Here is a 12,851-nt window from a genome sequence, read left to right on the forward strand (position 1 = left end):
CATGTGTTGTGTTTACCGCTGGGAAGCTCGAGGGTAACTCCTGAGTGCCATCAACTTTATAGACGGGTTCTGTGACTGGGATGATTTATTCAAGTCAGTTTTATTCTTATAGGGCTTTTAGAATTTGCATCGAGAAAACCAAACAGAAGTTGAACACACATACGCAAGATAAGGCAAACCTTCAAAGTAATATGAAGGGGAAAAAGCACATGCATATGCAGACACAAACACGTATAAACATAGACATTGTAGTGCATGTTAACATACGAATGAACCATTTGAAGCATATCGTATGTTTAATACACAATGTTTCACTGAAATTCCAGATAAATATATCACTGTTCATGTTTATATGGTCCTCAGAGATGCTAAATATTATTTTGGCTTTCATTGAATTCATAAGTTCCAACTACAGGGGGATCACACTTCTCAGCCTTCCCGGGAAAGTCTATGCCAGGGTACTGGAGAGGAGAATACGGCCGATAGTAGAACCTCGGATTCAGGAGGAACAGTGTGGTTTTCGTCCAGGCCGTGGAACGCTGGACCAGCTCTACACCCTCTACAGGGTGCTGGAGGGTTCATGGGAGTTTGCTCAACCAATCCACATGTGTTTTGTGGATTTGGAGAAGGCATTCGACTGTGTCCCTCGTGGCATCCTGTGGAGGGTGCTTCGGGAGTATGGGGTCTGTGGTCCTTTGCTAAGGGCTGTCAGGTCCCTGTACGGCCGGAGCAGGAGCTTGGTTCGCATTGCCGGCAGTAAGTCGGACTTGTTCCCAGTGCATGTCGGACTCCGGCAGGGCTGTCCTTTGTCACCGGTTCTGTTCGTAATTTTTATGGACAGAATTTCTAGGCGCAGCCAGGGGCCGGAGGGTGTCAGGTTTGGGGACGACACGATCTCGTCTCTGCTATTTGCGGATGATGTTGTCGTGTTGGCCCCTTCAAACCAGGACCTTCAGCATGCACTGGGACGGTTTACAGCAGAGTGTGAAGCGGCTGGAATGAAAATCAGTACCTCCAAATCCGAGGCCATGGTCCTCAGTCGGAAAAGGGTGGCTTGCCCACTTCAGGTTGGTGGAGAGTTCCTTCCTCAAGTGGAGGAGTTTAAGTATCTCGGGGTCTTGTTCACGAGTGAGGGAAGGATGGAACGGGAGATTGACAGACGGATCGGTGCAGCTTCTGCAGTAATGCGGTCGATGTACCGGTCCGTCGTGGTGAAGAAAGAGCTGAGCCGCAAGGCGAAGCTCTCAATTTACCGGTCAATCTACGTTCCTACTCTCACCTATGGTCATGAGCTTTGGGTCATGACCGAAAGGACAAGATCCCGGATACAGGCGGCTGAAATGAGCTTCCTCCGCAGGGTGGCTGGGCGATCCCTTAGAGATAGGGTGAGAAGCTCGGTCACCCGGGAGGAGCTCGGAGTAGAGCCGCTGCTCCTCCACATCGAGAGGGGTCAGCTGAGGTGGGTTGGGCATCTGTTACGGATGCCTACTGGACGCCTTCCCCGGAAGGTGCTCCGGGCCCGTCCGACCGGGAGGAGACCCCGGGGAAGACCTAGGACACGCTGGTGGGACTATGTCTCCCGGCTGGCCTGGGAACGCCTCGGTGTCCCCCCGGAAGAGCTGGAGGAAGTGTCTAGGGTGAGGGATGTCTGGGCATCTCTGCTTAGACTGCTGCCCCCGCGACCCGGCCCCGGATAAGCGGTAGAAAATGAATGAATGAATGAATGAATGAATGAATTCATAAGCCTGGTGTCCTCTGTGATGAAGTTTGTATTGAAGCGTGACATATGATTAAATCTCTCTTTTTACCTTGACAGTCTGTCCTAACGGTCATCCATGCACTGTTGGTGAGGTAAGTTCATGTGACTTCATCCCTATGATTTGTCTTATCATCACGGAGTTAATGTACTGTATCATATATATATATGTATACAGTCACAGAACATTTCTAATAAAAAGAAAAACATTTTTGCTCCTCCATCTGTCCAGTGTGGTCGACCTGCGGAAAAAAGTCGCTGTCCAGACTGTAATATAGAAATAGGTGGCATCAACCACAATCCTGTTCAGGGCTTCCGCGTCATGCAGAAACAGTAAGTTATCGTGAATGCTTGTTGTTCGTGTCTAGTTTTAGTAAATATAATGGATTACCTCCTATCATACACAGTTCGTTCTGATGATGTCACCAGTTCCTCTTCATTTGGTCACCGTGCCCACGTTCTCCATTACTTTTCCTAACATTCCAGAAAGGTCCTCAAATAACATCATGAATTAATCCCATTGAGATCGCTGTAGTGACGTGATGTATTGGTCTTCAGATGGACCTGGACACTGGTCATTTCTATTTATCATGTTATTATTCTATTCTATTCTATGTTGAAATGGCTCGAGTATGTTTTGTAGACGGATATAATTGTGCCTAACCCTATATTTCTATAACACTTTACAATAAGGTTCAGTTCATGAACTAACAGCGCACAACTCCATGGGCGTTAGTCAACATGTGTCAGGACCTACTCACCTTCGTAATCATACTTTAGATTTAATTTTGTCTTACGGTATAAACGTGGTCGATGTTAAAATCCTTCAGCAGAGCGAAGACATCTCAGATCATTATCTGGTATCATGCTTGCTTCAATACCCAATGGTGGCAAATCAAACTCCAAGTTACAAATATTGTAGAACAATAACTTCGACTACAAAAGGTGCGTTTCTTGATAATTTGTCTGAATTGTCTCAAATCTCTAGCATGAGTAATAACGTTGAAGATCTTGACTTTACTATTGAAAATATTAATGCCACCTTCTCGGAAACGCTAGACATAGTTGCTCCCTTGCGCTTAAAGAAGATTAAAAATGACAGACCGACACCGTGGAAAAATGAACACACTCAGGCTCTAAAGAAAGCGGCACGAAAAATGGAGCGCAACTTTAAGAAGACTAAACTAGAGGTATTTCGTACTGCCTGGAAGGATAGTACAAAAAAATACAGGAAAGCCCTAAAAACGTCTCGATCCGCCTACATTTCATCACTAATAGAAGAAAACCAGCATAACCCTAGGTTTTTATTTGATACAGTGGCTAAATTAACCAAAAATAAATCGTCAGCAACTTCTGATGCTGTATACCAGCATAGCAGTGATGATTTTATGAACTATTTCACAAATAAAATCCAAGATATTCGAGAGAAAATTATAACTATGCAACCAGATGCGAAACCCGCTGAACAAACGACTTACTACAGCACCCCTAAGGAGAAATTACGTTTATTTTCCACTATAGATCACGATGAACTATCGAAAATCATTAGATCATCTAAATCGACTACATGCATGCTAGACCCTATACCTACAAATCTTCTGAAAGAGATGCTCCCAGAAATTATAGATCCTCTACTTAGCATTATTAACTCATCTCTGACATTAGGACATGTGCCTAAAGCATATAAGGTGGCTGTTATAAGGCCCCTTGTCAAAAAACCCCATCTGGACCCTGGAGAACTAGTTAACTATAGACCTATTTCGAATCTACCTTTCTTATCTAAAGTTCTGGAAAAAGTAGTCTCAACTCAAATATGTTCCTTCCTCCAAAGGAATGAGATTAATGAAGATTTCCAGTCTGGATTTAGAGCACATTACAGTACCGAGACTGCTCTGATTAGAGTTACAAATGATCTGTTTATGGCGTCCGACCGAGGTTGTATCTCCTTATTGGTGCTGCTAGATCTTAGTGCTGCATTCGACACCATTGACCACAGCATGCTCCTACATAGACTTGAAAATGATGTCGGTATTAAGGAAATAGCTTTGAAATGGCTTAGATCTTATTTATGCGACCGTTTCCAATATGTAAAAATAAACAATGAGGTATCACGCAAATCGCAAGTCCAGTACGGTGTACCACAGGGCTCAGTACTAGGGCCTATGCTCTTCGCATTATACATGTTACCCCTAGGAGATATAATAAAGCGACACGGAATAAGCTTTCACTGCTATGCTGATGATACGCAACTTTATATTTCCTCGAAGCCTCACGAAACACAGCAATTCCATCGAATAGTGGAATGCATTGTCGATATAAAAAAGTGGATGAGTAGCAATTTTTTATTACTGAACTCGGACAAAACTGAAGTGTTACTTATCGGACCAAAAACCGCCCTACGTAACAACCAAGAATACTGCTTAACTATTGATGGATGTTCCATAAAACCCTCATCTTCAGCTAAGAATCTTGGCTTTATATTCGATAGTACTCTGTCATTTGAGAACCAGGTCGCCAAAACCTGTAAGATTGCGTTTTTCCATCTTAAAAATATATCTAAATTACGTCATATGCTGTCATCATCAGATGCGGAGAAGCTTATACATGCCTTTATGACATCAAGACTAGATTACTGTAATGCACTATTAGGTGGTTGCCCTGCAGGCCTATTACAAAAACTCCAACTGGTCCAAAATGCGGCAGCTCGAGTTCTTACACGTACAAAAAAGTATGAGCATATTAGCCCGGTTCTGTCAACCTTGCACTGGTTACCTATAAAGCATCGCATAAATTTTAAAATCTTGCTTATTACCTATAAAGCCTTGCATGGTTTAGCTCCTCACTACTTGAGAGAACTTCTTACGTATTATAGTCCATCACGTGCACTACGCTCTCAGGCGTCAGGTCAGTTGGTAATACCTAGAATTTCAAAATCAAGTGCAGGCGGCAGATCCTTTTCCTATCTAGCGCCTAAACTTTGGAACAGTCTTCCCTGCAATGTCCGGGAGGCGGACACACTCTGTCAGTTTAAATCTAGACTAAAGACGCATCTTTTTAATCTTGCATACACTACATTATCATAATATATGTATTTCAAAGATCTAGGCTGCACTAGTTAGATCAACCGGAACCAGGGACACTTCCAATAACAACTGATGCATTTGTTGCATCAAAGAGTGCAGAACAGTACTCTACTCTCAGCCAGTCTTGTCTCATTGTTCCAAGGTTACAAGAGCGGAGCGGGCAGGGCGCAATCCATTCCTAGACCTGACAAATGCTGGACGAAGGAAGTGACGTCCCTACAAAACTTCAGCCACTATTAGATTATTAATGATAATTTTAAATCTAATTTTTTTTTTATTTTCGCCTTGTTGTGCAAGCACTGTTGAGCTTGTGCAGAGGCTGCAGTTTTTGCCAGAGGGGAACTGGAATCCCCTGGTTAGGCCTGGTTTCCCTCCGAGGTTTTTTTTCTCCTCCAATGGAGTTTTGGGTTCCTCGCCACCGTTTGCATACTGTTTTGCACTGTTTTGCCTGGCCGGGGGGGCTGCTAGAATTTGGTAGTCTTATTTAATTAACACTGCATATAGGAATTTATTGTGTGTCTGATATTTGACCTGTGTTTTGAATTCCATAACCTTTTATGTTTTACTTATAGTCATTTTTTCTTGTACAGCTGCTTTGTAACAATGAAAATTGTAAAAAGCGCTATATAAATAAAGCTGACTTGACTTGACTTGACTTGACAACGTAAAAGGTTCATGTAAATGTATTAATATCTGTTCAGTGTATGTTTATACTGCCTGAAATAAAAAATCCATTGATATACAAAGACCACCAAATAAAATAGAATACTGTGCAAGTGTAACTGAAACTTAACGTTTGTATGAAAATATGAAAGTTTATTCTGGATTACTGCACATGATTTCTTGCATATATGACTGACTGTATATCTAAACTTTTCCTTTGCAAATAATGGTTTGTGGCGACAGTTTCTGGGGTTTGATGATGAGTTGATGCTCTGTGCAGAGAGGACCGTACTAAGTCGGGACACATTCTGGGTGACGCTCAACGGCGAGACCACCCTGACATGCAGGACACCAAGAATATGTCACCAGCCCCCTTTGCTCTTCTCAGACTGCTCGCACACGTGTCTTTGCTGTATGGAGCTCAAAACAACCCTGAGGTAATTCATTCTGCACATGATGATGTGTAGCTTTACGCTGAACGCGATGATGAGTGTCAATGCATGTTTCTGTCTAGAGCCTCGTCCTGATGATCAAGCCTGCTGTGCTGGATCCGGCTTCGTTCTTCATGGCTCATCTTTTGAAGGACATGGAGCAGCTGAGCAGAGCTCTGGGTAAAGGTGTGGATGATGTGGTCATTACCATCCATTTGACCATCCACAGTCTCCTGGAGCCCCATCAAACCAGCCAGTGTAAGAGACACCGCAACCCACATTGTATTTGGCACTTGCCATATTCATCTCCTGCCTTGGACATTCAAACATGCGTTTTATTTGAAACAGGGCCTGTTTCTTATGATCAAAACCTTTCCACCAAAGATGCAAGAAATGCATGGGAGAATGCCATGAATACTGATGTTATCGCACATCAGCTGAAGGTAAACGCTGGAATTCAAGGCGCATGTTTATCCTTCCTTCTTAATTATGTCTGACAACAGACCATACCGTAGTTCTAGATACCTGTGTGTGAAGCTCCCAGACCAAAGCTCACCCAAACATTTACATTCTGTCATCATCTACTAGCCCACTTTTGTTCACTTCTGCAGAACACAAAAGAAGATATTTTGAAGAATGTTAAAAAAAAACGAACAGCGGTGACACACATTGACTTCTATTGCATGGACACAAATCCAATGCAGGTCAATGGCTCCCACCGCTGTTCGGTCAACAACATTTTTCTAAATATCTTCTTTTGTGTTCTGGGTAAGAAAGAAAGTCGTACAGGTTTGAAATGACAAGGCAAGGCAAGTTTATTTATAAAGCACATTTCATACACAATGGTAATTCAAAGTGCTTTACATAGAAGAAATTAAAAATATCCATTTGACTCAGGCCATCCTAATGACCTTAGTGTTCTTTTAGGTCTATATTCAATGAGCATATCTGCAATGTATTTAGGTCCTAGGCCATTGAACGATTTATATACCAATAATACAACTTTAAAATCCATCCTATATGTAACTGGTAGCCAGTGTAAAGACCTGAGGACTGGTGTGATATGATCATATTTTCTGGTTCTGCTCAGAATCCTTGCCGCAGAGTTCTGTATGAGCTGCATCTGTCTTATGGTCTTTTTGGGGAGGCCAGTTAGGAAACCATTACAATAATTCACCCTGCTGGTGATGAAAGCATGCACAAGTTTCTCTAAGTCTTGACTTCAGATGATAGTATGCTGATTTAGTTGTTGCTTTGACATGACTACTGAAGCTAAGGTCTGACTCTAGAGACACACCGAGATTGCTGACTTGATTTTTTGTTGTTTGACCTTTAGAGTGAAGGTACGCGTTCACCTTGAGAACTTCATCTTTATGTCCAAACGCAATGACTTCAGTTTTGTCTTTGTTTAACTGAAGAAAGTTTTGGCACATCCAACTATTTATTTCATCAATGCATTTGAGCAGGGAGTAAATTATGCAGAAATGTCATGTTTGGGTGAACTATCACTTTAAGCCACTGCCCATTTGCCCTCACAGGCTAGGGTGCATATTCCATGTAACGCTCGCTCCAGATTTCTCCAAGTTCCAGATTTAAACCGGCCACCTTCTGATCACCAGCCCTACACTCTAACCACTAGGCCACAGCTGACCCCATTTGATTTGTCTCAGGTTCTGGAGCATCACCTAAAGGAAGTTAATGCTTTCATCAGGGAAGATGAGCGAGTGTCTTGTAATCCTCTCATGAAGTTGACGTTTGGGGAACCAGGGCTGTTCTTGCGCTCTCTGCCCCAGAACTCCCTCATCCATAATTCATCCATCTGGAACTGCAGGAGGAAGGTGTCCATGTCCAGCCTGAGTCACATTGTGGAGCAGAACAATGGCCGAGACACCTTACCTGTGCTCTGGACGTTCCTTCAGAGGGTAAGATATTCATCCACCACAGTGAACAACACTTCAACTACATCTCAGATTTCTAAAGTCTATAGTTATGTGATAAAAGTCGATGACGTCATTAGTAAATAAAACAAGAGATAGTGAATGCTTTGCAACAAGATTTGATGGGTACGGACGGTAAGACGCTCGTGTGAGCTGTTGCAGGAGCAGAAAATAATTCACAGGACTCCCACAAAATAGGCGAAACCACAGAAAAATGTGTTGATAATGTTTGTGACGACATGAGACTAGAACAAGGTACCTCTCTTGATTCAATATATCTTATACCATGATCTGTTTGAATACAGGATTATGATTGGCTGGAGGGTGTGCATTAAAAAGAAAGAGGTCCATCGCGGATCATTCGGTTAGGTTCCGTTCCAATATGTTTATACCCCTATCCTGCACAGGTCTCTAGTTAGTTGGAACCGTCAGCCATCTTCTTAAAGGTTTCTCTGCTGTGAAAAAACAGTGTGGGAAAATGTATATTAAAGAAATAGCATAACATGTTTGTAGGCTTTATTATCCTAATTTATATCCAAAAGAACGTACAGTGGAATAAACTGGACTACTTTGCCAAATACGTTTAGATGAAGTGTTTCTTCTAGGAAGCAGAGCTACGGCTGGTGCGGTTTCTTCCTGACATCTTAGTCCTCCACAGAGATTTGGTAAAGAAGTTCCAGAACGTGACAGAGCCAACCGGCAGCACCATACGAGAGTTTCTGCAAGACCAAAAAGCAGGTACTGACCGTATGAAAGAATCGAGAGAGGATTATGAAATGATTCATTTATTGTGAAGGATTTCATTGCAAACCCACTCACATGTTCCCATTCAACAGCTTCACTCAACGCCTGGTATGAAAAGCGTGTCAAAATATTTTTGTCAACATGGAACCAAATAAGAGTATCTCTGGCTACCACAGGTAAATCAACTGACTTATGAATTTCTTATGATAAGCAAATTAATTTCAGCATTGGTGAGAAGCCAAAATGCTGATGTTGGCCACAAAGCCATGCTACATATATTTTCTGAGGGCTTAGAAACGCTGTGGTGACCCTTTGTTAGCGGTGGTCAGATATCTTCTCTGGGTTTTATTTGTCAGGAGAGATCAAGCTGGCGGCTGAATACACTCAGGAGGATATGAGTCTGGACACTGACCTGCAGATGCTGCTTCCTCAGAGACAAGGTCTGGGTTTGTGTTCCACTGCCCTCGTCAGCTACCTCATCAGCCTTCACAATCACCTCGTGTATGCTGTGGAAAAACACACCGGAGAGGAATCTGGGTAAGACATGACTCAAGCCCGCTAGCATTTGTGGATGTGGGAAATTCTGAATGACTAGACTCTTTATAGTATGTTTTTTCAATGATGGCAAATCTGAGAACGTGTGCTCTGTCAGAGCTTGCCATTAAAAGTACAGACATAAGTTCCAACAAATAGTCCTCATGACCAGAAGGTTGCCGGCTGGATTCTCAGGGCCGGCGGGTAACGACTGAGGTGCCCTTGAGCAACGCATCTTACCCCTACTTGCTCTCCGGGCGCTGCAGGGATTGCTTCACACTTCTCCGGGTGTACGTGTGTTCACAACTTTCTGTGCGTGTGTTCACTTCTCTCTGGATGGATTAAATGCATAGGTCACATTTCGGGCTTGGGTCACAATATATGTCAAATAGGTCACTTTCACTCTGTCATGTTTCTTTTAGTTACAAGGTAAGCCCGGGCGACCTGACGGATCTGCACGTGATCCGTTACGAGTACGAGCGAGATCTGCTGCCTCTGGTGCTGTCCAACTGTCAGTACAGCATGGAGCGAGGTCAGGAAACACTGCTGGAGTGTGATCTTCCTAAGATTCAGCAACAGATTCTCACCCGCTTTCTACAGGGCAAACCGCACATCACCATGAACGTATGTCACAGCATGCCTCTGTGTTATTAGGCTTTCTTTAGACTCCACAAGCAGCTGTCGAGGAAATCTGTAGTTGTTCGTTCATCATCATTTTCTTTTCAGGGGATTCCTACACTGGTGAACAGACAGGACAGAAATTATGAAATCATATTAGAAGATGTTAAGAGCAAAGTTCAACAAGTAAGTAATACATTATATCCTTTACGTGACAGTTATGCATTATGCGGGTGTTGTTATCCAAAGTGACTTGCGTGGCATTTAGTCTATACATTTCATTTATCTGTACATTTCAACACCTTTGTGTTGCAAGTGCAATGACCACTGAGGAACTGAAAAACAAGTTATATAAAGTGTATTTACAGAAATCAACTCACAATCAACTTAAAACAACACACTAAAGCTTAGACTATCACGAAAAGGTGCTAATACAAAGTTACTAGTTTCAACTAAAGCTAGACCACTACATGTTGAGAGAAGAGGGTTAGTGAACGTTTTTTTTCATTCTCATTTGTCTTATTCACAGAAGAGATTGTTTTAAGTAGTTTTTTGAAGGTTGTGAGAGATGTGGTTGACTGGACCGAGTTAGGAAGAATGTTCCACCAGGAAGGAGTTGTGAAGGAGAATGAGCAGGAAAGCGATTTAATGCCCTTATGAGAAGGCATTACAAGGCGCCGCTCGTTAGCTGAACGCAGGGTTCTTGATGGGTGTGTAGGAGTGTAGTACGGTGTGAAGGTATGCTGGTGCAGATCCAGTGATAGTCCTGTAGGCAAACATCAGTGAATTGAATCTGATACGTGCTTCAACCGGCAGCCAGTGGAGAGAGATGAAAAGGGGAATCACATGAGCCATTTTGGGCTGTTGGAAGATGAGGCGTGCTGCTGTCAAATATGACTCCAAGGTTCCTGGCTGATTTGGAGGGAGTGATTGTGGAATTGCCAGGCTGGATGGTGAGATTGTGTTGCACCGTGGGGTGTGCCGGAAACACGAGTAGTCCTGTCTTGGCCAGGTTCAGCTGGAGGTGATGCTCTTTCATCCCAGCTGAGATGTTATCTAGGCAGGCTGTTATGTGAGCTGCTACAGTGGTATCGTCTGGGTGAAACAAGATGTAGATCTAGGTGTCCTCAGCATAACAGTGATACGAAAACCTGTGTGCCTGTATGATGGGTCCTAAGGATGTCATGTAAATAGAAAAAAGCTGCGGTCCAAGCACTGATCCCCGAGGAACCCCAGTGATCATGTGGTGAGCAGTGGACAGCGAGCCCCTCCATGACACCTTGAATGATCTGCCGGAGAGGTAGGATTGGAACCAGCGGAGAGGGGCGCATGATTTTTCTTAAGATGACAGGGTTGCTAGCAGTATTTGGTGATTGACCGTGTCAAACGTTGCAGATAGGTCTAGAAGAATCAGGACCGAGGATTTGGTTTCCGGCCTTGGCTAGCCACAGTGCTTCAGTGACTGATAGTTGCAGGTTCTGTTGAAAGTTGATAGTTATCCTACAACTTTTCAATATTTTTTCATTTTATTAAGAATAAGTGGCTCTATGATCCGATATGTGATGGGGAAACAGGCATGAGGCAGATTCGATCCTACAACGATATGAAGTAGTCAACAAAACTGGTGGGCAGAATCAGTGTATATAGCCTTTGCTTACAAGACGAGCTATTTTCTGCCACTGGTGGTTCATATCCGGCATCTTTCAGTGCTAGGACCGCCCCATCTCCAGCATTATATCCACCGTTGTGATGACCCACAAGTAAAAGATGAGACATTCGCCAAGGCATTGTACCTTCAAGGAGGCGATGTTGTGTTTTGTTGGTTCCGGGTTAACCGGTGTGTGGAAGTGTACTCCGACTCGCTGTTCTTTTATTTATTGTTTAAGTGGAGAGTAAAGTTGACGCATCTCTGTCCCTTGTCTCCTCATTTATGGCACTCCACATTTGGTGACCCCGGCGTGAGTTTTAAATGGCTTAATTATGTTCTGACGAAGTATATCCATGTGGTAGTGGCTTTAGATGCCTCGACGACAACCAGAGCAGGGCTATGGTGCTGTTAGAGGCTCCTCTGGTTGACGGCAAGTACGACCTACTCAAAGCATTCCTCTTGAAACTCCACAGCCAGTGCTCGGTAGTCTCTGGAGGAAGAGGCCGACAGGATTTTCCTTGCCAACCGGCAGCAGTTTGCACTCCACACCGTGCTCTTTCTCTTGCTCTCATTGGTTGATGTGTGGGCGTGCTTGTCCAGGATAATTGTCCAATAAGGGACTAAAAACCCTTGTTACGAAACTGGAATTATTTTTTGAATAAACCTTCCCAAAACCTATACGAAGCCTCAGGGAGTGTATCGAGCACAAAAATACTACGTCATACGTCCAACTCGTTTTTTGACAAGTTGACGGGGTCAAGCATGAGAATACAGCACGTCAATTCAACCCAACTTTATATATATTGCGCTTTTTACTATTGTCATTGTTATAAAGCAGCTGTACATGAAACAGATTGACTATAAGCTAAACACATTCACTTGACAAGGAAAGTGACCTAAGATATTTAGCTTTGTTTTATGAAAGAAAAGATACGAATAGAGTACTTTTATGTTTAAAACCAGCACAAAAATGCCAGTGGCAAGAGAATAATAAACTTTAATCTAAATTTCTTAGGGAGAGAATTAAAGAGTTTTTTTCTAACCCTATTGTCACCAGAGTCAACCAGAGTTGCTGCCCCAGAAAAACAAACTGCGTCCACTGTTCCCTTAACGTTGGGTTGTTTGCAGGGCCGGCTCATGGGGTTGTGGGGCCCTAGGCAAGACCATAAATATGGGCCCACTAGTGTAAAAATTTTCATAGCACTGCAGTTTGACAAGTGAAAATAAAACACTCAAAGACGACAATTTATATATTTAGGTGTAGAAGTGTTTTTTTAAGTGGAACATAGTAAACAAAGCTTTTATAGTGCAACAACTGTATATAAACAGATTTTAAAAAAGATAAGTTAATAAATTCTATAGAATTTAACCACCACAGTTAACTATAATAAATTATGATTGTATTTTTTCATGTGGGTTACATTTAAGAGGGTTATG

General features: G+C 42.9%; 1 protein-coding gene across 2 annotated transcripts in view; it reads left to right on the forward strand.

Moving 5' to 3' along the window:
* LOC306910865 (E3 ubiquitin-protein ligase rnf213-alpha-like) overlaps positions 1–12,851 on the forward strand; it is a 99,334-nt gene that overhangs the window by 78,082 nt on the left and 8,401 nt on the right. For both annotated transcript variants that reach the window (XM_079485744.1, XM_079485745.1), the window contains exons 54-64: positions 1,817–1,851; positions 1,989–2,089; positions 5,783–5,939; positions 6,017–6,191; positions 6,282–6,376; positions 7,604–7,855; positions 8,476–8,608; positions 8,707–8,790; positions 8,971–9,151; positions 9,571–9,772; positions 9,875–9,952. In XM_079485744.1, coding sequence (XP_079341870.1) covers positions 1,817–1,851; positions 1,989–2,089; positions 5,783–5,939; positions 6,017–6,191; positions 6,282–6,376; positions 7,604–7,855; positions 8,476–8,608; positions 8,707–8,790; positions 8,971–9,151; positions 9,571–9,772; positions 9,875–9,952 — 1,493 coding nt within the window. The remainder of the gene's footprint in view (positions 1–1,816; positions 1,852–1,988; positions 2,090–5,782; positions 5,940–6,016; positions 6,192–6,281; positions 6,377–7,603; positions 7,856–8,475; positions 8,609–8,706; positions 8,791–8,970; positions 9,152–9,570; positions 9,773–9,874; positions 9,953–12,851) is intronic.

The sequence above is a fragment of the Barbatula barbatula genome, assembly GCF_947034865.1.
Source record: "Barbatula barbatula genome assembly, chromosome: 22".
Lineage (NCBI taxonomy): Eukaryota > Metazoa > Chordata > Actinopteri > Cypriniformes > Nemacheilidae > Barbatula > Barbatula barbatula.